At 39.0% G+C, this 26,329-nt stretch overlaps 1 protein-coding gene across 1 annotated transcript in view; it reads left to right on the top strand.

Moving 5' to 3' along the window:
- The window catches only part of LOC306693940 (receptor-type tyrosine-protein phosphatase gamma-like), a gene marked incomplete at its 5' end in the record, with an annotated part of 535,669 nt that overhangs the window by 392,234 nt on the left and 117,106 nt on the right, over nucleotides 1-26,329 (top strand). Inside the window, one exon of the mRNA XM_079156627.1 lies at nucleotides 9,482-9,548. Coding sequence (XP_079012753.1) covers nucleotides 9,482-9,548 — 67 coding nt within the window. The remainder of the gene's footprint in view (nucleotides 1-9,481; nucleotides 9,549-26,329) is intronic.

Here is a 26,329-nt window from a genome sequence, read left to right as displayed (position 1 = left end):
AGTGAGACAGGCAGACAGACAGATATATGTACTGACTGAGTAAGTGAGACAGGCAGACGGACAGTTATATGTACTGAGTGATTGAGTGAGACAGGCAGACAGACAGTTTTATGTACTGAGTGAGTGAGTGAGACAGGCAGACAGACAGTTATATGTACTGAGTGAGTGAGTGAGACAGGCAGACAGACAGTTATATGTACTGAGTGAGTGAGTGAGACAGGCAGACAGACAGTTATATGTACTGAGTGAGTGAGTGAGACAGGCAGACGGACAGTTATATGTACTGGGTGAGTGAGTGAGACAGACAGACAGACAGACAGACAGGAGGTCTAAAAATGCCTTTGACTGAATATCTCCAAGTCGTGTGTGTGTGTAGAGAGAGAGCCTGCCTGCGTGCGTGTGTGTAACTGGTTGCCATGGTGAGGACGCACCTGGTGTATAAACATCCCTAATTAGAAACACCTGTGTGCCAGCAGCCTGTTCATGGAGAACAGACAGGGAAACACCTCTCAAACAAATCCTCAAAAACCCCATAACCGTAGCTCCTATTGCTCCGATATCATTACATGAGCGGAAGGATGAGTTGAACAACAGATCCTGTGAAAATTGTGTCTGTAGTGTAAAAAATGTGGCTAAATTGGCGATGTAGAAATGGGGTACCGAGTTCTGTGGAAGATGTTTTTGCAGCAAGATTTAACATTGGTCTCTATGGAGCAGAAAGTTGGTTTTTCCTCTCAATTAAGTCATTTTCTGCCAAATGTGTAAATCTGTGGGATTCCACAATCACTTTTTAACGAGAAGACAGGATTAGCTACTGTATGAACTAAAAAATATATATGAAGAGTGTAAATTGTGGAGTCGAAGGCAAAAGACAAATATTTTTTTCACAAGAATCTGAAGCTGCTCTTCACTCTAGCGGTGACATCACGCACTCTAAGCTGCGCAATACACACCCATTATAAAGGCAGAAGAGGACTGAAAAAATCATAAAGTTAAAATGGGACAGTTCAAAAAGTATAAAAGATATTAAAAAGATTATAACATACAATAATAGCTTAAGATGTTCTCTGTATTTTAAAGTTGAAATGGTGTCTGTAGCTGAAAGTATGAGAAAGTAGAAGGATTTGAAAGTTGAAGAATTATTTGAAGTATTTGAAAATATTCTCCATAGAAACCCATTCAAAAAAAAAGTTGCAAAAAGCTTAATAATTCAAAAAGTTTAAAGATTAGAAATATGAAGAGACATAGCACCCCTCTGCTGAAAGAGCTGAACATTTTGATATTTGAACGGTTTCTGTAGCTTAAAAAATGTGGAAGGAGATAGGTAGCAAAAAACAGGGGGACGGAAGAAATAGAAGAAGAACTAGAAAATGCATTTCCTGCTGAAAATGCGTTGGAATGCTAAAAGCTGAAATTAATTGCAAAAACATTGCTGAAAATAGATATCCAATTAAAAAAAAATTGCAAAAAGCTTAATAATTCAAAAAGTTTAAAGATTACAAATGGCTGAAAATACAGAAATGGGAGACTACCTGTCTGAAAAATGTTGTAGCCTGAAAGCATTTAAACTGCACTGCTGAAAACCCTTCTAGTTGAAATGTTTAACTATGGCATCTGTAGCTGAAAGTATGAGAAAGAAGAAGGCTTTGAAAGTTGAAGAAGTTTAAGAGGATTTGAAGATTTTCTCCATAGATATCCAATTAAAAAAAGATTGCAAAAAGCTGAATAATTCAAAGTTTAAAGCTTACAAATATGAAAAGTCATATCACTCCTCTCCTGAAAGAGCTGAACATTTTAATATTTGAATGGTTTCTGTGGCTTAAAAAATGTCAGCAGTAGCGATATTTGTTTTAGTAGTAGTAGAAGTTGTAGTTCTAGTAGAAGTATTATAAGTAGTAGAAGTATTAGTAGCATTAGAATAAGTGTGTGTGTGGGGGGTCCTCTAAAAGTATCCAAGACCTGAATGACTGAATGAGAGACACAGAGAGACAGAGAGAGAGAAGTGTATGTACGCGTGTGTCTGTGAGTCTGTGTGTTTATCAACATTGCTGATTACCTTAATCATGAACACCTGTGTGCCAGCAGCCTGTTCATGGAGAACAGACAGGCAGACAGACAGACAGTTACATGGACTGAGTGAGTGTGAGAGAGAGACAGACAGGCAGACAGACAGTTAGATGACTGAGTGAGTGTGAGAGAGAGACAGGCAGGCAGACAGACAGTTAGATGACTGAGTGAGTGTGAGAGAGAGAGAGGCAGGCAGACAGACAGTTATATGTACTGAGTGAGTGAGTGAGTGAGACAGGCAGACAGACAGTTATATGTACTGAGTGAGTGAGTGAGACAGACAGCCAGACAGACAGTTAGATGACTGAGTGAGTGTGAGAGAGAGACAGACAGGCAGACAGACAGTTAGATGACTGAGTGAGTGTGAGAGAGAGACAGGCAGGCAGACAGACAGTTAGATGACTGAGTGTGAGAGAGAAACAGACAGGCAGACAGACAGTTAGATGACTGAGTGAGTGTGAGAGAGAGACAGGCAGACAGACAGACAGTTATATGTACTGACTGAGTGAGTGAGAGAGACAGGCAGACAGATATATGTACTGACTGAGTAAGTGAGACAGGCAGACGGACAGTTATATGTACTGAGTGAGTGAGACAGACCGACAGACAGACAGACAGACTCAGACCGTTAGATGGACTGAGTGAGTGAGACAGGCAGACAGACAGTTATATGTACTGACAGAGTGAGTGACACAGAGAGGCAGACAGACAGACAGGAGGTCTAAAAATGCCTTTGAATGAATATCTCCAAGTCGTGTGTGTGTGTAGAGAGAGAGCGTGCGTGCGTGCGTGTGTGTAACTGGTTGCCATGGTGAGGACGCACCTGGTGTTTATAAACATCCCTAATTAGAAACACCTGTGTGCCAGCAGCCTGTTCATGGAGAACAGACAGGGAAACACCTCTCAAACAAATCCTCAAAAACCCCATAACCGTAGCTCCTATTGCTCCGATATCAATACATGAGCGGAAGGATGGGTTGAACAACAGATCCTGTGAAAATTGTGTCTGTAGTGTAAAAAATGTGGCTAAACTGGCAATGTAGAAATGGGGTACCGAGTTCTGTGGAAGATGTTTTTGCAGCAAGATTTAACATTGGTCTCTATGGAGCAGAAAGTTGTTTTTTCCTCTCAATTAAGTCATTTTCTGCCAATTGTGTAAATCTGTGGGATTCCACAATCACTTTTTAACGAGAAGACAGGATTAGCTACTGTATGAACTAAAAAATATATATGAAGAGTGTAAATTGTGGAGTCGAAGGCAAAAGACAAATATTTTTTTCACAAGAATCTGAAGCTGCTCTTCACTCTAGCGGTGACATCACGCACTCTAAGCTGCGCAATACACACCCATTATAAAGGCAGAAGAGGACTGAAAAAATCATAAAAGTTAAAATGGGACAGTTCAAAAAGTATAAAAGATATAAAAAAGATTATAACATACAATAATAGCTTAAGATTTTCTCTGTATTTTAAAGTTGAAATGGTGTCTGTAGCTGAAAGTATGAGGAAGTTGAAGGATTTGAAAGTTGAAGAATTATTTGAATTATTTGAAATATTTGAAAATATTCTCCATAGAAACCCATTCCAAAAAAAAGTTGCAAAAAGCTTAATTCAAAAAGTTTAAAGATTAGAAATAATAAAAGTCATAGCACTTGTCTCCTGAAAGAGCTGAACATTTTGATATTTGAACGGTTTCTGTAGCTTAAAATATGAAGGAGCCTTAGCGTGCCAAAAAACGTACGGAAGAAATATAATAAAAAGAGGAATAAAGAAGAGGATAACAATACTTGGAATGCTTAAAAGCATTCCAACAATAAAGAGAAACAGGATAACAATACTTGGAATGCTTAAAAGCATTCCAACAATAAAGAACAGGATAACAATAGTTGGAATGCTTGACAGCATTCCAACAATAAGCCCGCAGGATTACAGTCAGTGTGCTTTGGCACAGGCAGTTCTACTGCCTTTGTGCCACAAAGCCACACTGAATCAGTCTGCCTCTCCAACCAGGTGCGTCCTCACCATGGCAACCAGTAACACACACGCACGCAGGCTCTCTCTGTCTGTCTTTCTCCACACACACACACACACACACACACACACACACACACACACACACACACACACACACACACACATACACACACATGACTTGGAGATTTTCAGTCAAAGCCATTGTTAGACCTCCTGTCTGTCTGCCTGTCTCACTCACTCTGTCTCTCTCTTACTTTCTGTGTCTCTCTCTATCATACAGTCATTCGGATCTTATATATTTTTCGAGAACCCCCCCTCCCATTTCAAAATAAAAGCCCCACAGAATGAATTCTAACTGGAATACTTGTGATGAAGCCTGTCATTTAATAACCTCTGTGTTTGTGTCAAACATTATGAATATGTCTCCTCTCCCCCTCTCTCACCCACCCAGTCCCACCCTTTCAAAATAAAAGCCCCATAGATTAACTGTATCTTAACATGAAGCTCAGAATGAGGTTCGTACAGAAATGATGGGAGCGTTAGCTCCCAGCATTTCCAAAGGCTTCTCAAACAAAGATGTATATGTCCAGTACAGAAATGACGGGAGACATTTGTGGACTGTCCATCACGAATACAAGATTCAATCCAAGAGTATGAATCTAAAATGCAGAAAAGGGAGAAGCGATATCTCACTCGAACCTCAACGATACTACCGGTAACATCGGTGTGTGTAGCTATATATTGCGACGTCTTCGGGCAGTAGAAGCCACCCTGTCAAAATATATATATATATATATATTTTTTTTTAAAGAAGTGTAGTAGTAGTAACGTCTCTGTGTAGTAAACAACTGTCAAATCAAATAAAGAAGGTACACATCAACTATATTTTAACAATTATTATTCTTATTTTTCAAATTTACCTGGATGGATTATAAATATTACATAGAAAATACATAAATAAATGCTCTTCTCATTTCAAGTAAAATAACGGCTGGATTAAAGAATACATTACGTAGCAGAATTCATTCAGGGTGAAGTGAAAAAGCCACTAGATTATATTTTTCTCATCTTCTGAAAGGAGAAATTCACCTATATGAGTGTCCAGCCAGAGTCTCAATGGACATTTCTCTCTTTTGGAGATCGTCCTATGATTTGACTTTAACATCTCTCACTACTACAGTCCTGCTCTGCTCTCTGTCTCCTCGTCTCTCCCCTGTGTGTCGGTGTGTGAACATCTCACTCAAGTCAGGAAACTTCAGAATACTCATATTTGATTGGCTGAGCTGCATCACGTGATGTGATTCACAACGTATTGGTCGTTGTTTTTCCTGCACCGCTGAATGAGTCCCGTAAATGCTGGAATAATTCCCTTCAAAATATAATCACTTTTCTTTTTTTTCTTTTTATCAGGCAAAGGCCCACCAGTTGAGAATCACTGACCTAGAGGATGTAACTGCCTCCATAATCATAATTTGTATGCATCATGTCACACAGCCATGTGAGTAAATAGAATGAAGATATATTAGTTTTTCCCCCTGATTAAGGAAATTATATAAAATCCCAGACAGAAAACCTTGGCCAACAAGTATGTGTTTCCAAATTCAGGAGAGAAGAGGTTGTGGAGGGTCTAGGGGAGTCTTGGCAGTCTCTAAGCGGTTCAGGCAGCATGTTGGATTTGCATGCTGTGGCTTTGCTGTAGTTTGGGTTAGTTTGGATTATACACAAGAAGCTGTTCCTCTCTGTCTAAACGTAGCACCAACAACTGAAACCTCTGAACATTTTAATTGTTTGAGAAAGCTGCAGTTTGATTTTGTATTGCAAGTCATTTGAAGTACAATCATGTTTTATCATGACATTAGCAGTACATGTTGTTGATTGTAGCTGTGTGTAGTAACCACCAGGGCCCTATTCCTCGTACGTGGCTAACTGAGTTAGCCGGATCATTTTCAGGATGAGATTACATAAGTGAGGCTTTTCGGTTCCTCGAAGCAAGTTTGGAAAAATCACCATAGCAACACATCCATAAGCCTGAACCTGCTCCAGAGCAGACTTGAGCTAGATCCGCTGGATAAGCTGCCACTCCCCCGGAAAAAAGTGTCAGCTCCCTTCCTCAGAGATCCATCGATGAGGAAGCGATATCAGTCAGATTAGCGTTTTATAGGGAGAGAGTTCTTCGACATCGCCAAGATCCGTTATCACATCATGATGACTTCCTGTATGAGCGCTATCGATTCTACCGACAAGGAATCATTTATTTAAAGACCTTCTCGAGCCGTACATTGAACACCACACGCCATCTACTGTCTCACAGACTGTATCACAGCCTCGCGCTGTTTTGCGAGTGGTTCATGTTTGTACAGTGTCGGTGATGTGGAGAACATCGGGAAAGCCGCTGCATGCCATGCTGTTCATGAAGTTTATTTGGCGCTTAAGAAACTTATGGACGTGTTCATTACATCACCATGGCACATATTGTATTGACTCACCATTCTGAATGTTTGTGTGCTTAGTGTTTACTTGCTCCCATGTCCTCTTGATGGCTGGTTGAACTACATGATGGTTGAAAGCACTCATAATGATATGACAGTATTATTAGTACACCATTGATATCATTATTGTAGAACATGATTAAGGTGGACTCATGATAAGAATAGAGAGAATTACACACACCGCTTATTATGAATAATACATACACACTGATCCGCCCATACACAGATTCACACACGCATATTCAAACTCCTATTCTATATGGTAATCTACACATACATGTATATATACACATATATATATATATACATGATACATAAGCGCATACAGTACATATATCCTCATCAGTATCTATTAATTCGTATCAGTTAGATACTCTTTGGGCTTGTTTTTATCTACTTATTCTGAAAGAGTTGATATAATTATTTTCGCTATGGATCTCATTGGATGATACATTCCATTAAGCCTACTTAAAGACATATCATCTGATTGATTGGGGTGATGAGGCACTTAAAATTAACCTATACATTTTCCCAACACTTGCGCATTTAACGATGTCTGCGATATGTTGCCATGCTTCTCGTCTAGCCCTCGCAGCGTTAGATTTCGCCATGATTATGGTCTTGAATTCTTCGTATGTGTTCATGATCATCTCCTGCTCGTCAGAGGAGTAAAAAGAGGCTCTTTCTTTGAGTTTATTTGCTGTTGTACTGTTAGAAAATCATGGTTTCGGTGATCGACGCTTCCCCCTTTTGAAGTAGGACGGGCACGCGCAACGATTCTGTTGTCTGACATCTGGCTCGAATTAACGAGACTGTTTGAGCGCGGATCAGCCTTTGAGGAACCGAGATAGCCTGATGTCAATCATCGAGTTAATTTAAGCTGGATAATAGGACATTTGATCGACTTAGTTGAACCACGTACGAGGAATAGGGCCCAGGTTGTTGCTGTTGTAGTGGTGGATGCAACGTTGTAGTCGCAAGTTTTCATGAAAAATAAAAGCACATCATTAGTAGTAGCAGTTGTTGCAGGGTTCATTTTAGCAGTAGCTTGCAGTGAGTCATTTTATTTGTATAGCACATTTTATTGTGTGTTTCACATAGAAAAACGTATATGTCCTGCAGTATATAGCCTTTATATACACATTCAAAATGTATATGTAAACAATGAGATCACTCTGATAGACGTTGACCCTCTGAAGGACACACCTGAGCTAGTTTACTTCACGGTCCTTCATACTGAATAAGGAGGTCAGAGAGTTGGTGTCGAGCAAGGCAGCTTGGGGTTTATAGACGAGGAGTGACTTTGTATAATATATTCTGGAACTAACGGGGAGCCAATGCACAGATGTGAGAACAGGTGTGAAGTAGTCCATTGATTAATTGGGTAAGAAACACCTTTGCTTTATTAATGAGCAATAGCAATTATACAAAAGATAAATAAGATGGAACAACTAATTGGTTTTATTTTTTATTTTTAAATACATTTTCATTGCTTGAACTGCATACAATAATATTATCTGGGAAAACTCAACCAATTTATTCCATTTAAATGCCACTTTTGTAGTCTGAAGGATTTCTTTCTTCAGAACACGTCACTGGGACTTGAATCAGAGTAACATGTCACAGGTCATTTTCATTTTCATTTTAGCAGACACTTAATCACAAAGGACTCAAACTGTACGAATCATTTTGAGTCATATGTGGTGTTCTTGAAGAGCCTGGTGGATCACAGTGTTGGCGCTCAGATGAAGAGGGCCTTTAAGAGCTTCTTGATTGCTGCTATATGTTCCTCCTTATTACACTGCACCTTTTTTCTCTCCCCTGTACTTTTCAACTTTTTTTTCCTTCATCCACCTCCATTAATTCTATTGCCCTTTTCTTTCTTTTGATTTCGCACAGGTGCATGGTACTGTACTATTGTTATGACTATGCACCAAACAAGCTTTTTGACCCACAAATATTCATCCTTTAAATCAGTGGTTCCCAACCTTTCTGAGTCATGACAACCCCCTGCAAAACACAGTGTTTGCTCATAAATTGTCCGCTCCTCCTTTGTCACAATCAAAATCTTAAAATATATAACTTGTTGGTGTCTAAACATTTGTGCATATGAAAACTGTAAGCCCTACTGTTAATCAAGGGGCATTTGTTTGTGCTGTGAAATGAAAGAATGTGAGTACAGCTAAATTGGAGGGTGCGTGACCAGGTGCGGCGCCGTCCATAGAACAGAAACAGAGTGAAAGAGATTGTTTTTTTTGTTTTTAATTCCAACTTTCGGCTCTAACTCCATTACGCCCATTATAGCAGTCCACAGGAAGTGAAGGAACAGTAAATAGGAGAGAGATGCAAACCAGTGCATCAGCTGCTGATTTTGAGCGATGATTGCAAATGTTCTGAAATAAATGTAGAAAAATAGTGCTTTGTTTGTAATGACAGTTAAGTTTAGTTTGAACAGTTAGCACCTAGGCTTGAATTTTTGAAACATTCCGTGACTTTTTCTCTCCACCTGACTCCCAGGATATCCCCCGTCACACTGGAACAAATGCCACGTCAAAAATAAGTGCTAATAATAAGCTTAGATTAGTTGACACTTCATGACTGCAAGGAATTGAGTCGCTGCAGCAGCAGAGGTTATAATATATAGTAGCTAGTACTAACAAACACAAAGATATGTAAAATACATAAAGGGAAATGATAGTCTTTTACATAACAAATAAAATAAACATGCATATTTGGAAAACAACAGAAATGGCAAAATAATTTGTTGTAGCAAAGACAAATATTCAATATTTGGAGAATGTTTATAGAAAAACAACAGAAATGTATTATGTCTGATTTACATGTTACAGATCATATAAGCAGCGTGTGTAACCTTTAATGTATGCAGCAATGTTTTCTATGAATACTAATACTATGTGATGTTCACTGTATCTTTTTTTCGTGTTGCTCAGGTGGGGGGGAAGGACAATCCCGCTGTAGACCCCATAATCCACGGCCTGAAGGGAGTGGTCCATCATGGTGAGTGGCAGTCCCAGTCACACAATGATGTTGACTCATAAGAGAGCCAGGACTCTTCTGAATAAATATCAATTCATCTTGCGTTATCACACAAGCTTTGAGCCCTTTTTAGCACATTGTTTTGGTCTCTCAATTACTGTCTGGTTAAGTCCAGCCCTGGTCCTTAAATCTCACTTCACTTTGACATTTCACAAACAGACTGCTCAATATGACAAAGGAATAATACAGAACATGTATACTCATTGGATGGTAAGCAACATTACAATCAATCTTCAGAGGTGTAAAAATGATATAGGGAAAGTCTCTTCCATTAACGTCAATACCAGTTCTGCCACTGGTGGCCAGATTATGTAGGAGACTTAAGCTTTCAGGACTATTGCTGTGCTAAAGCCTCTGTCATCAGCCACGAGGTATTCGGTAGATTAGCCTTGTCGACCCACTATTACACATTCTGTGTTGAAATATAGACTTAAGTACGTCGTCAGTCCAAGATTCAGTTCGCTGTATTCACTTGGACACACAGTGATTTTGCCCAGTCAGGCCCTTTTGCAGCAGTTAAACTGAAAAGCCTTGACTCGGCAGGTTAACCTCATTGATCTGAGGAACCGCTGCTGTCAGCCAATCAGGTTCCAGTATTGTGATGACTTCAGATTCGTTTAGCTTAACTAATTCAATTAAATTTGCTGCTGCATTTATCTGCAAACTATCACAGTAGAAGAATATTCCTGTCGATGGCCATGATATATTTGCAAACTAAACGTCCAGACATGAGGCTTTACACACTGATGTGGTGTAGTATCTCAACTGTAAATTTGCTTTGCTAATTTCCTCACTGGACTCAGGAGGGGAGTGGAATTAACACGGTAAATTAGTTCTGGTAACAAAGGCCTTATCACTCTGAGCTATGGTGGCTTTATGGGAGAATGTTCTTGTTTTTGTTCTTTCAATGAAAAAAACTCCAAAGGCAAAGGAGGTCACATTGAGGTCATGGGAAATTGTGGTAAATATTTTCTGATAAGAGTAAAACATTAACATAAACTTAAATGGAAAAAACGTCCCCTTATCCTAGTGAACGAGATTGTATAACAAAGCATTCATACTTTTATGTAGGACACTGAAATTAAACATAATTCTGATTCCTTACAATTTTGGTTTTATTTTCATAATTATCTGTAAAAAAATAATAATGCACAAAATGACTTGCTAAGATCTGGGAACACTGCCTCATCGCTAAGAAGAATTCCGACAGGGCAACTTATTTGGGAGAGAACAGTACATTATTCCCCAAACTTTCTATTGTCTATGACCGATCAATTCACCTGACTAAGCAGACTTGCATAGTTCATTTTACTGTGCAATGAGGACTACTACTGTCATTTAATCTCACTCACTTTCAATGAAGTGGTTTAGATAATCTGGCTAAACTCTTGCAAATTCTTGACATACTATACTGTGTATATTTTATGACAATTTACTAAACAATTACTTTTTTTATAAACTCTACTACGGCTATTTTAACATTTTTATTGCATACTATACCTTGACAATTTATGATATTTTTATGACATAATATACCTGACCTTTTTTTTCTGATCACTTTGCTGTAACAAAGTCATCATGTTCCTAGATCTCATTTACTTTGGCAGGTATAATGTTAGCAATGAAAAACGATCTTTGCATACATGTAAACAAGCATGTGTGTTAGAGAATAAGTGATGCATTCATTTAAGTGTCAACTGTATGCAGTAGCTGATGTTTGTTAGAACATTAATATCATGAGATGAGTGAAGCTAACTGTCGTCCCAGTGCGTCTTTTAATCACTTCTACAAAATAAACATTGTGGTTATCAGAACTAGATGTCAATAAGAGACACAGAGGCTGTAATATCTGACTTTAAATCACAGCTGCCATGAATGACAGTCAGCAGCTTTATATAGAACATTAATCTGCTCATCTGGAATGCTGACCATGGAGGCAAAGTGAGTGTGCCAGTTTCACAACATGGGCCGTGCTTTAGAGGAAGTGAATCTGCACAGTATAGGATGCCTATGGAGAGAAACGTGAGGCCTTATTTTGATTTACAAGGTCACTATAAGGCAGTGGCGGGCCGTCAGGGCCTGCAAAGCCTTCTCTGCTGGCCTAAACAGAATCACAAAGTTATAGCTATTTTACAATTTAATAATTTTTCTTAAATACACTACATGTATTATAATTTATAAAAATATTTTTCCATTATCTTATTTTCTCATTGCACAGCTACTGTCTTCCTCAGTAGCTCAGATTTCACCTCTGTGTCTCTAGGTAGAAGAGAGGCCCCATGCCTGCAGACTCACCAGTGCCTCCATGTGCAGTTTAAGTGAATGGGGACGATATTGTTGATTGTCATAGTGTTCAACCAATCAGATCTTTAGTTTGACATGTTGGGCGGTGACAATCCCAACATCTGCTGCTTCTGTGGAGCGGACATTTTCAGCCCTCAAACACATTAAAACGTGTTCAAGAAATACAACTGGGGAGGCTCGACTGTCTTCACTGGCGACCATGAATCCAGAAGGACTTCTTACTGGAACAAAAACGCACGGATGTACTGAACAACCGTGAGATTAAACTCTTTATTAACAAAGAGAGGAGGATGGACTTTGTCTTTAAATAATGAACAACAGCTCTGGTATTAAATGTGTTTGTTTTTACATCTGCAGTAGCTTTAATATGCTTGTTTATATATTATAATTTGTACAACTTGTTTTTATGAAGATGGATTTTTGTTTGGTTTAATATGTGATAGGAACCATTGTTACGTCCAGTGTTGCTCTGGGGACACATTTAGCCGGTGCCAGTGTTGCCAACTTGGCGACTTTTCGTTAAATCTGGCGACTTTCCAAACCCTCATGGCCTTTGTCAAAAGCTACTAGTGACAAATCTAGCGACATGTTCTGGTGTTATTGGAGAGTTTTCTGGTGTTTTGACATTAAAGCTTGTACGTTCTTCACTGTCGTGAACGAGCAGAGGGTGCTGCCGTGAGCCCCTCCGCCGCCGCCCACAGAAGCCTCGCGCAGCAGTCCCAGCTGCAGTCAGAGCAGAGAGACGCACTCTCGGCAGTTAGTGTATCTATAGCTGTTGGCTTCATTTTTACACGACACAAATAATAACCGTAGCTGTGTTTCAGCTGTGAAGGCCCAGGTATAAAATGCACAGCCCGCCACTGCTATAAGGCCATAACATGATGTACTCTGCACTGAATAGATGCAAGGAAAACAAGTTGTAAAACACATTTGATAAAAACATCTGATGTATAATATTGTATCATACTTACTTAGTAACTGCAGGGTCCTCTAGCTTTGATTGTATTCCTCATCAAAAAGTCTCAGCCTTTTGCATCATTTAGTGCCTCACATACAGTATAAGCACACAATAATGTAGGACTTCTGGGATGGTTCAGTGTTTTTTATATGCCTCACATAACAAATTAGAAGATTTTACATTGTGTTTTGTTAGCACTGTATGCCCTCAGTCAAAAACAGTTGTCTCCTGCATACAGCCCTGAAGTGCATCCCTGTCATGATCAAAACATTTATCCTAAAGCAATGTTCTGTCTTGTCCCCCCAAAGGGCCCTGCTCGCCTTGCAACAACAGAACGGCTTCACAGTGAATTTTAGAATTTCAGCATACACAAATAAAACTTTGATAAAACCTCACCGCATGATACTTGCACTTTATCTCCTGCTCAGCTGTCTTGGAAAAACTACTCCGCCTCCATAATTCATCTAACACAAAGACCACTCAAGTTCAAACAAGGCCACGTTCCCATCTCTCCCACAGGGAAGGTGGTTGGTTAATTTGCTCTGTCTCCGTCAGTGCTACTCTATGGAGCAGCGGGTGGTTACATTTTTCACAGCGCTCTCTTCCCTTGTTGCTGGGCTTGTCTAGCGGACACGCACCGCAGGTCTGACTCCTCTGTCTGTACCCCATGCCTCGTTGCATTTTACATGAAACCTCGCGGGAACAAATGCCCTCTGACTAGTTAGCCAGCGAGCGGCTCCGTGCCATCCCTGTGAAATCAGCCTGGTAAAAAGGCTGAGTCTGATTTACATAGCGGACTCATGAAAGGCTTCGGCAGAGAAGAGAGGAGCCCATTGTCTACGCAGGGTTTTTGTCGGGACTTTGGAGGCAGATGCAAAGACTGATAATGATGTGGTGGGATGATGGGAAAGACGAGATGCGAAGGGGAGGAGGAAGAGCACAGTGATCGCTCTCTCATTCTCTCATGCTTTTCATTTTGATGTTGGTCCCAGTGAATCATCACTCTTGCAGAGATCATCATCATTGCCGTGAAATCGTTCAAACACACATTGGTCTCATCTCAGCATCTCAGCTTTTTTTAGAAAAGAGAGGCTTGGCTCAGCCTTAGAGATGAGGAGCTCAGACATCCAGAGCGAGCTCGGAGTACAGCCGCTGCTCCTTTGCATCGGAAGGTTCAGCTGAAGTGGGTTTAGGATTACTCCCGGACACCTCCTTTTAGAGGTTTTCCAGGCATGTCCAACAGGTAAGAGGCCTCGGGTTAGACCAAGAACAGGCTGGAGAGATCACATATCGGCCCTGACATGGGAAAGGCTCCGGGTCCCCCAGGATGAGCTGGGAAAATTTGCTGGGAAGGAATATCATGCTAAGCCTGCCGACTTTCAGCCTGGACCCGGATAAGCAGAAGATAATGGATGGATTGATTATGAGTGTTTTCTGATTTGCCCCATCTATGCTTAACTGTTACTTTACGTTTAGGCACATACAACTACTTGCTTGGTGTAGTCTAACATGAGGTTAGTGTTTCACTGCACTTTCTGGTTGAAAGTGTTAAGTCTGTTTCACTGCTTTCCACAGCCAGCATCACTGCTGTGCTCTGCTGTTCCATAACCACACCCTAGAGTGATCATTCGAATCGCATTCATCATTATGTCAGGGCTCAACAGAAAGCATTGCCCATTTGCTTGGGGCAACTAAACTGCTACATCGGGCTTGTAAATTTAGCAACTCACTTAAACTCAAAAAACAATGAAAGACATTTTTTTTTTTTCAGAGCTGATGATGGATTTGCTCAGGCGTAGTCCAACTTGCTTCCTTCTTATCTGTGTTGAGTGTTTCACATGTGCAGAAATGATCGGGCAGATGAAGAAAATGAACTTAAGCGAGTATTTAAATTATCCTGGGAATAGGAGTGTGCATGGTTGGCATTGGAGGATTGGGACCGTACTCCAGATTCATTTACTTAATTTACACATGACAATTCAATTTAATCTCATTTGCTATTCGATAACCGCTAATAAATTAAACAAATTATATACGGCTTTCTGGACCGTGCAAGTTAATAAAAGCAAAACACATTAACTTTGAACCCTGTTTGTATATTATAATTTACTTTGCATCAATTACATGATCAATATCGTTGACTATCACTTTCTATCATGGTCCTGATTATCCACAGCAAATCCTCAGCAAACGATGGGATTATTGTGATACAATGCTTTTTGTAGACAGAAGCTAATAGAATGTCCAAATGCAAAGGATTCATTCTCTCCGACGAGTATGAATATCTACACCAAGTTTCCCTGACATCTGAAAGTTGTTGAGCTATAGCAAAAGAAATATCCAAGGATAGTAAAGTTAGTTCATCTTGTTCTTGAAGAAGAGGATGAAGATTCTGGGGAGATTTATTCTTGGGAGCACAGCTCATCTCATCCAAACTCTTCCAAAACAGCAGGCCTTTCAAGAGTTATCCTAACATTGACATAATGCACAGCACAGCTGGAGATGAGGCATGTTTAAGATGCAGTGCAGTGCACCATAGAGTCTGAAGGAAAGGCGTGCTGACCAAACCAAAACCTGTAAATAAATTATTTATAAAACCTACCTGCTTTTCCAAAAAGGATGATCTTAAAAGTCTTGGCATAACTAACTATCATCATGCCAAACTGCTCAAGTACACACTCAAATCAAGATAGCGGCTGTGAATAAAATCCTGTAAAGAATATGCCATAATAAAGAAAGGAGGACAGATACATAGATGCGCCTGCCCCAAATTTCTGGAAATCCTATTGAGGAGAGGATGAAAAAGAAGCTTAACATGCGAGCACTGTGCATTGGAGCCACATCAGATCTGATGTGAAAGAGAGCGCTTTGGGATTAAACCCACATCAGCAAAGAAATAGGAGACATACTGGTACAGCAGTAGAGATGGAAAGAAACAGAGAGAAACATAGAATTTATCTTCGATTTCCTATAAAAGTGCCACAGGGTCGACACGGTACCTCAAATCAGGGGAAACCACCATAAGCCTTGTACACCCTTTAAAAATGAATTGCCAATTCAGGGTCTCGCAGTGCCAAGTCAGTGGAGACTTTGTGCAGTGAGTGAGAGAGTAAATTAATGGACTTGTAATATGAGCCAGCGAGGACAAATCGCTTCGATTCAGCACTGTGTCACGAGAGCAGCGGGAGCACAGATGCTTGAGAAGATAAACAGAGGAAATGACACAGTGCTGACACAGAGGGGTGTGTAAATATACAACTGTATGCAGCATATTAGCAATGGCAACATAACAAAAGCCTCACTTTCTGTCCATCTATAAAATATACTCGACTGGACATGCTAGACATACTGGACTATACTAATTATTTACTAATAAAGTAAAATAGAACATAATTCTCAGAAATTTGACAACATGCAGTTGTGAGATTTTACTTTGCATTTTCCTACTAAAACAGATGAAATCTGAGTTTTCAATCACTACCCCTCACAGGTCTTACCTCAACCATTCCATTTCAATAACCCACCGTAACCAAAACAATGCCTAACCTCAACCATTCAAAAACAATGTGTGCTTTTAAACTATTGCATGGTTTCACTTTATATATATTTGCATGTTTTAACAAATGTATATTCTTTTATTCTATTTATATATTCTTTAGACACATACGGTTTGGGGGTCGCTACATATTAAACTAAAATATTCCTTTAATTATCGCACGCAGACGGGAAACATTTTAAGTGAAGGACCGTCCATTTTAACTATTTTTAATTTTTTCATTATTTAATTTACCTCCCCTTCCAAATGGATGTCTGTGAGCGATGGCAACAGAGCATACTTTTACACATTTTATAGCACATATATTTTAATCTGGCATTTCCTTAGTTTTGAACTTTTGCACGTAAGCACTTGTTTTACATTTTTTGACGTGAGTACTTTCCTTATACAGCACTTTTATTCTAGTGTGTATGTGTGTGCATATATATTATTCTTTATTTTGTATTCCTATTTTCTTTGTATTTTAATTTATTTATACTAAGGGAACATCTTTGTATTAGTGTGCTCTTACACTGTTTTATCTAAAAACCTAAATAAACTAAAAACCCATTATCTCCATTATTATAAATACATAAAATCCCTTCTGTCAAAACCTGTATTTTAATTCATTGTATTTTATCTTGGACGGGGCCTTTAATTTATCCGAATTTTACAGGAACCTCCACCGGGGGACGGACCTTGGACATCTAGTGGGTTCTTTTAAGTCTCTAGTCCCATTGCCCGGCTTGCGTCTGCTCTGATGCTGTTTTTAAGCCCTTTTAATCATTTCTATATTATTTTATTGGTTTCTTATATTTTTTTTATTTTGTATCTTATTTTAAACTTTTATTCTTTTAAAAGGTTGTTTATTATAGGTGGACTTTTAGCAAAACCATGCACCTAATAAAGAACCACTCTAACATCTTTTTAGATAAGAGTTCCCTGTGTGCCCATGCCCCCCTGACCTCCACTAGGAGGCCACGTCCCCACCCAAACCTAACCATTCAAGAACAATGCCTAACCTCAACCATTCCAGAACAATGCCTAACCTGACCATTCCAGAACAATGCCTAACCTCAACCATTCCAGAACAATGCCTAACCTAACCATTCAAGAACAATGCCTAACCTCAACCATTCAAGAACAATGCCTAACCTCAACCATTCAAGAACAATGCCTAACCTCAACCATTCCAGAACAATGCCTAACCTCAACTATTCAAGAACAATGCCTAACCTCAACCATTCCAGAACAATGCCTAACCTCACCCATTCAAGAACAATACCTAACCTTAACTATTCAGGAACAATGCCAAAGATGCCAAAGACACGGAGAAACAGTTTTCAGGGGACGAGGGAGGACTGTGCCGCCCTGAGTGGGTACCGGATGATCTCCGCCTTCCGTAGGAATAAAAACTTAAAAGATTCCCTGGTCCACACAGATCTCAATAAAGAGAGGACCAGGAAGGACGCGCTTCGAGGTTCGGAGATCGGTTTTATTCGTCTCCCCCATGTTTTTAACCCTCATGCGAGGATTGGTTTTAATCTGGGGCAGGCCCTGCAGCCTACGGCTACAAACGCAGTCTACGCTGTCAGGTGCGGGGCCTGCCACAAACTGTACGTGGGGGAGACGGGTAACGAGTTACAGCTTAGAATTAAACAACACATCTACATGATCAATAGTGGGAATGGCACAAGCATCCTGTACACACATTTTAAACTCCATGGCTCACACAATGTACAAAGTAAGGGCCTTGAGAGCAACAGAAATTGGAGTGTGGCGCAACGGCGATCAGCAGAGAGGAAATGGATGCACAGACTAAAAACAATAGAACCTGAAGGTCTAAACGAAAAATACTAACTGTGTGTCCATTTTTTTTACCAGTTTTTTTTAAAACCTCCTTTAGGAAATAAACCATTTCCGGATCTCCATGGTCCCACCCCCACTGGTCTTTTTAGCGGTAATTCCGTCTGCTGTGCGATTATTTATTTATGTCTTTTAAACGCTCTTTCCTCCCCTCCTCCCCCCTTTCTTTTCCCCCCCCAACCACTGTAGGTACCCCTCCCCGTGTAGTCATATGAAATATTTAATTATAATTTTTTAATATTTATTTTAATTATTTATTAAATTAATAATTTTATTGTATATTATATTTTATGTTATCAAATATTGTGTGCTTTTAACTTTTGCATGTCCTTAATATATTATATATGTATATATAATTGTATGTTTTAATTAATTTACATTCCTTTGTTATTTATTCTTTTAGACACATACGGTGGGGGTGTTGCCACATATTTAACAACAATATTTTTAAATTTTCGCACGCAGATGGAAAATATTTTAAGTAAAGGACCGTCCATTTTAACTATTCCTCTTAACTCAGTGTTTCCTCATCTTCTTGTTGTTGTTTTATTTATATGTTTGACCTGTTTTAAAAGCACTTACCTTTACGTTTTAGATGTGGGGTGCATGTGTGTATATATGTATATATACTATGTTTATTTATCTTTTTATACTTTGTTATATCAATTATTTATTTATATCATTGTTTTATTTATATATTTATAAAGGAAACACTGTATTAATTTGTTGGACGGTGCCTTTAATTTGTCTGTCTTTTATAGGAACCTCCACCGGGGGGCGGACTTTGGAGATCCTGGGGTTTCTTTTAAGAGTCTACTCCCGTTGCTCGGCTTGCGTCTGCTCTGATGCTCTGTTTTTATAATTTATTTTATTTAAATTTTTTTTATTCTTTTAGTAGGTTGTTTATCATGGGGGGACTTTTAGCAAAATCTATGCTCCAAATGGAAGAACACTTGAGATCTTTTAGATTAATGCTCCCCTTGTGCCCGTGCCCCCCGTGACCTTCACCAGGAGGTCACAACCCCACCCAAACCTAACCATTCCAGAACAATGCCAAACCTCAACAATTCCAGAACAATGCCAAACCTCAACAATTCCAGAACAATGCCAAACCTCAACAATTCCAGAACAATGCCTAACCTCAACAATCCAAGAACAATGCCTAACCTCAACTATTCAAGAACACTGCCAAACCTCAACTATTCAGTAACAATGCCAAACCTTAACCATTTGAGGGTCAATATCACATCTGGATCTACACATATAGGTGTGAAATACATTTAAGCAAATGTACTAAAAATAATAATAGTAATAATTAACATTATTTTTAGTAGCCGCCTGCAGACGGGGCTCATTTCAATGTTTGTTCTTCATTATTTATTTTTACATAACCAATTTTAACAAATACCCTTGAGTTAATGTTTCATAATTGTGTATTGTATGAGATAACTGTAATCATTTTAAATTATCATCTATATATCATTGTAATTTTACATACTGAATTGATTGGTCTATAGATATATACATACAAATACACTTTTTTAATGCATTTTACTAAGCCTTCTGTGTTGTAAGTTTGTTTTGTATCTGAATACCTATTTATCCTTTTACAGCACTTATTTTTAAAGTTCCATACATGGTTTGTGTAATATTTTGAAATAATCCTCAGTGCATGATTTATATATTGTTGTGATTCTCATTCCAACCATTTCCATAAAGAAATAAACTATTTAAATGTGCTCATTACCGGAAAACCAAATCCTACAGTATTAATTTATTCAAATTATGAACATCCATTTCAACATACCCTATTTTATTAACTTGACAACTGTGAGATTGTCCATGGAAATCTTCTTCTCGCTTGCACATGTTTCAATTCTCTTTTAACCTTTTGATTTTTTACATGTATATTGAGATTTTAACCATCTGCAATGGTTTCATTAAGGACATTTTAGGATTGTTTTGAATGTACAGTTCCTGTGTGCCGTGCCCCTCGTAGCATTCAATTGGAGTACTACATTCTAACCCTTACTTAACCATTCAAGAACATGGCTTAACCTCATCCATTCAAGGTCAGTGCCTGACCATTTGAGGTCAATGTATAACTTCAACCATCTCGCAAGTGTTCTGCAAATTGAGGAATACTATGTAGACACAACCTTAGAAAGTAGAACACAGTACGTCATGGATTCTAAGTACCATGCTAGCTGTCAGCCAATCTTAGTCCAGCAGGGCTTAACATCAACACAAACAACACAAAATATATGGGTAAATCTTGGGCAGTAAAGGGTGTCATTTTATTCCATCGCATTATACAATGATTGTTGTTAGATATGGGAGGTTTGCCCTACCCATCCAGTAACAAATGATGTTCTCATCCCACTGACGTTTTCATTCGACATAGGTAAGGCAACGGTTTCCAAAAGTACACCTAATAATATACACCAATAAGTATTGCATAGTGTATGGAAATGGATGCAGTGATTAAAACATTTTGGCTGGTGTCCCTGTAACACAGTATTATCCTTACCAACAAGATATAAGCCACACACAGTTAGTGGCTCTACAGTCTATACACGATATCAGAATAGACTGCAATCTAACATTTTAGGAACTAAAGATAACTAGTTAGTACATCAAAATGTTCTTATTTGTTCCATTATGTAGGAAAGTCAAACAGGAAAATCACTAATTTATTCAAAACTAATGCCATTGATAATGTGCTAATGCTAAGAGAAATATAATTCATGACCATAAAGCACTCAAGTTAATGCAAACATTATTGTTCAAGGTTTAACAGTTCACAGGATCACGCAATAACATCCGAATAAATCCACACAATAGATCCCAACATTTCCCATCTGTGGAAGACTGGATTGGAAGTCATTGGCTCAGTGTTTTGCATTCAAAATCCAAATATCTTTGCAAAGTACATACAATTCCAACTCATTTCATGTACAAATCTAGCAATCTAACTGCAGTGTAAATAAATGAGTCCCTGGTTCATTATTCTTTAAACTTCAGGATTTAGAGCTGAAATATCTCAGCTTTAAAACAAACAAACATTCCTGTCCCTGTATGACTTTTCCAAGACCCACTTTCAGAATCAGGGTTCAAAACCCAAGAAAAAAGCAGTTATAACTCTACTGTATTTACACTCTTTCATCATAGATGCTTAATGGTTGTGGGCTCATGGCTCAAACAAAACACCTAATTCATTCTGACACCAAGGCTTATTTTTTTTTTTATTTGTGCTGTTTTTTATGGAATATCAATTATTTTCAACCATGCGTGGAAGTGTAATGCCCTCCCAAAAAGGGTCAAATTAAAACCACAGGTTTTTCATAATAATTTTCCCACTATTTATATCTACTAAGTAAGGATGCAGGCCTTATTTGATTACTGATCCTTATTGTAGAACGGTAATTGTTCTACTTATTAATAACATTATTATAAGTTATTATTCGGGCCCATTATCCCTTCTTTTCTTAGGATGATCAGTAGTTTTGCAGGTATCCGGTCAGAAATTATTTGACTCAAAGCTTGACCCCATATATGAAAAGTCGGGATCAAACAATTTAAAATCGAAATTGAAATTATCAAGTAGATATTTCACTGGTTCACTATGTACGCTTTAAAAGCCATGCGATCACTAATATCCTCTGGGGATTACTCATATCTCAAAAAACTTCCAAGGCAAACCATTCAATAGATGAAATTTTATAAAGTGGACCAAAGTAGGGACAGATACATAAACTCTACCGCATGAACAATAAATGCACTATATACAGTAACTACCCACCACCTCGACCTCCACAACCCTTACTTCCTACATCTCTACACAAGGGGAACTCTACTTCCTGCCCTGGCACTGAATAGAAGCATTGGACATAAACCCTGACCTGCTGAAAATATTAACATAATTCCTGGGATACTGGGTTGTACAGTTTCATCTGATCTCATCAGATCTGTGACTGATATCACCATCAAAAATCCTATGCTTCATGAGCGTTTGCGTAAAATGGGTCAGCGATGTAGAATACACTGGTCTTATCAAACACCTTAAAGATGTTCAAAATTCAAAACAATGGTTGGAGTCTTTCAGGTTAAGTCCCAGTCCTGTTATCCTTCTTCACCTCAAGCTGTCAAATCAGGCGTGGGCACAAGCTTTAAAAATAGATTCAATAAAACTGCTGTAAAAAACGTTATCATGTTACCAAACATGCAGGAAAAGCAAACCCTCAGGTTGGCTACTTACAGGCTGCATCTGTATTTGTCTTGAAAAACAATCTGTTCTTTCATTGTACAGGAGCTTTGGCAACACGCTGTAATCTTTAAACTGTCATGTCCTTAAGCTTCTTAAGGAAGAACACAACGTTATCTACAACATATGCACAATATTTGTCATTTTTCCATTCTGACTATGGACTTGCTCCACTCCAGGTACATTCTTACAATACACTGATGTAAGTACTGCACAGTCTCCACCAGGCCTGTATGCCAGCTGTAAAAGCACACATAAACTCAAAATGCTTTAATGAACATTCTTATATTACATGTGTATCATGAGTAGTAATTTTATCTTTAAAGGACTAGATCAAATATTGTTATTAGGATTTTGTATTGTAAAATTGTTTTGGAATTCAAAGGGTTTCATTTTTTAAAGAACATTTCTTAGGGCACAAACAAACACTTGTCTTTAATGAGATGTTATTGCAGTGGGACAGTTGCTGCTCACAAGTGCTACATTTCACAACCGGTATGATCCCATACAACAGATCTCACTCTGTCGTGCTCCCTTCATTTTTTTCAATTTTAATCTAACACACTGCGGATATCACAAAACTCCATCTGTCTCTTTTGGGCTTGAAAACCATCAAAAACTGACCCTTTTCATTCACTTTTACTGCAGATGGACACTGGCATTAACCTGACCCTCCAGATGGTTTGTTACACAGGACCATCTGAGAAGCTGTCATTGGAAACTGTGTGGAAAAGGGCAGGCACTCTCAAAAACTACTTGGCAGGTGATTGGATGAACCATCTGTCATTCAAACTTTTTGCTGAAGCCTGTTAGGAGCAGATGAAAAACATCTTCACCATGGAGAAAAGCCTTCAGAATGAGGAAATACTCTCCAGTTCTGATAGAACTGATGCTATTGTAGCATCCTCACTAAACTCTTTAGAAGCCACCATTGTTGTTTTGAATGAAGAGTTGTCTCTCTGTGTCGTCTCACAAACCTAAGCCAGTAGCTCCTCACAGGATGCTGATTGGTCCGGACACAAGTGCATTACTTGAAGCTTGACTAGTTGGATTTTTGTGTGATCTTGTGATATTGCAAGAATCCAGCTGCCACGTTAGGTAACCCTAGCATCGCTGATTGGTCTAAATTCATCCAGTCAGTCTGGAGAATTAACCTAAAGGGTCAGACACATTATTCTTCAGCCCTTCACTCCATCGCCCATGCATGATTTTATCTGATTTTGCGAGGAATCCGACCCGTTAGCAAAGACAACAGTTATAGTTATAGAATAACTTTATAAAATTAGTCAATCTTCTTGCTGATGTTCTCTTTTACTTTTGTTTTTTTGTATTAGTATTAAATTGAGATGGCTTCATAACCAGTTAAAAGTTCCTCAAAGTAAGATTAAAGAAAACAACGTTTGCTTTTGGAAGAAGACTGGTAGGAAAATGTGGCCTCCGGTATCAAAGTCATATGTGGTTGAAAGCTCCGGAAAAAGCCAGCAACTGGACCTTTAGTTAATACTGTTGTGTTTTGGAAGGCAGTGAAAAGCAATGTTGTTATACTGATAGGTGGATTAGAAAACTATCATACAGGTCATTTTTACATCTCTTTTAGGTTGAAAGAATTGTCAAACCAAAGGTGGCAATGAATAAATACAATTGCTAAAATCTTCCAAACACAGCATTGTAATGAAGCTTGACCTGCTGAAACCATGTGCTTTGGCCAATGTGATGTGCAACTTGAATCTCACATTTTTTTTTCCTCAAAGGTTTCAAAGCTCTTCAGATCAATGCAACAAACTGGGTAAAGACGGTACAAAAACGTGTGTTTGGTTCTTGAGAGTACTATTTCAGATGCATAACTCTGGGGGAAGGCCTGTTCCCCAAGTACATCCCCACCACCAACCCCCACCAAATTACTATCAACACCCCCTTCCCTGCATCCTACTCTTCCTGCTTCTCTGGCTCGCTCTGTCGCGCCTATTCGACAGAGCTGAAAATACATCTCTGAACTTGGCGTCTGGGAGGCAGCGGGAGATGAGGCTTGTCAGCGGGAGGGTGAAGAAGAAGAGAAGAAAGGGGGAGTTAGAGGAAGAGGTTGGGATAGGGAGGGGGGGCCTATGCTTCTGTCGCCAATAAAGACAGTGCATCTCCTCCTCCGCCCGTCGCCAACCCTGTCAACTGACCCGCCCCCACTGCACACATCACACCGCGCCCTTAAACACTTCCTCACCCCTTATTGTCATTCCTGTCACCCTCCTTCCTCATATGTTTGCATTGGAACAGCGAAACGAATGCCCCCCCCTCCCTTTCTCTCATGTTTTATGAATGTATCTCACTCTGTTGCCAGCTTCTTATTCTTCTCTTCCTTCTGCGCCTCCTTTCCTTACTTCTCCTTTGCTTCACAAGTCAATTCCTCCATTTTCTCCCCTCTGATGACAACTCCCCCTCGTCCTGTCACGCTCTCTCCTTCCCCTCCTCTTCTTCCTCTCCTCGACTGCAAAGCGTTTTCTTTCTACAGGTGTTACCAGGCAGATGAATGATTTGTTAATGAAAATTATTAAAGTGTTTTATTCATTTTCTGTCAGTAATTTGAAGAATTACTTGACTAACTATACTGTACAATTGACCATCTCAAGAACATTTTCATGATGCAACAGGTAATGCAGATGGCTATCTCATAAAGCAGTCAGAGGTAACGTTTTGAATTGTTAGGTACTGGAGAGCTTTTTGTTTAGCTTTGCAGCTCTGCAGCTTTCTCTGAATAGAGCTTCCACAAATCGCTCTTCAGGAGACACTCTCTAATTATAACTTTATCATTTAAAGCTGCATTGTTGAATATCGTCTTATATTAGGAATGACAATGTTAACAGGGTTGCTATTCAGCTAACAACCTCAGCTCAACTCCAAACAGCAAAAACACAAAGTTAGCAACGAGCTGGTTAACACGGTGGACCATTGAGCAGCTAAAGAGACAGATATTTTTCACAGTAAAAAACATGAAAACACAAGTGAATATTTAATACATTTAAATCCAAATACATGCTAATGTTGCTTTGTGTCTTCTGGATGTAGGCATTTGTGAAAAAATAGCTTATGTCAGATAACTTATCAGCTTGTTCTATTGCAGACACAAATATCAATGAATGCAGGTTGTAAGATGATTTGCCAGCAGCAACCATACCTGATTCCCAGATGCATTTGGGGCCAATGGCATTTCTGGATGCATTTCAGCAAAGCTAGTGAGGAGTAGAACTTATAGTGCAGTTAGTGGCTCTCCGTATTGGTCCATGCTGTAACACTTTGGATCATGACACTATGAACAAAGGGTCAAACATTCATCACATTCGTTGCAGATGTTGATGATCACCAGATGATGATTGATAAACCATTGACATTTCCTTTGGTGCCACCATTCGGCAAAATATTTTATTGTAAAGAAATATTGAAACTATAATAGGCATATTGCCATGAAAATACTGAGCAAATGAATGTTTAGCCTTTCTGTTAGTACCCAGTCTTTCAGTCCTTTGCGTTTTAGTCATGAACATATAGCAGCCTTGAGAGGTTTCTTACCAGACAATACTACTATACTAGTCTTGTTATTGCAACCAAAGTTATCTTTTCTTTGGAGTTCTTTTCACTTTCAAATTATTAGAAAATGTAGCATAGCAACAAGAAGCATGGTAGCAACACTTGGTAGGGTTCTGCATGAGGCTTAAACTGTCTCTACCTGCATTATTAAGACACATTCCAACTGAAACCAACTGGTGCCTAATCTTAGACCTGAACTCAACTCAAGAATTTGTATGTTGGGCTATATAAATAAAATG

The sequence above is a fragment of the Pholis gunnellus genome (genome assembly GCF_910591455.1).
Source record: "Pholis gunnellus genome assembly, chromosome: 3".
Classification (NCBI taxonomy): domain Eukaryota; kingdom Metazoa; phylum Chordata; class Actinopteri; order Perciformes; family Pholidae; genus Pholis; species Pholis gunnellus.
The sequence above is the reverse complement of the archived record's forward strand: the minus strand, read 5'-3'. Positions and strand labels throughout refer to the sequence as shown.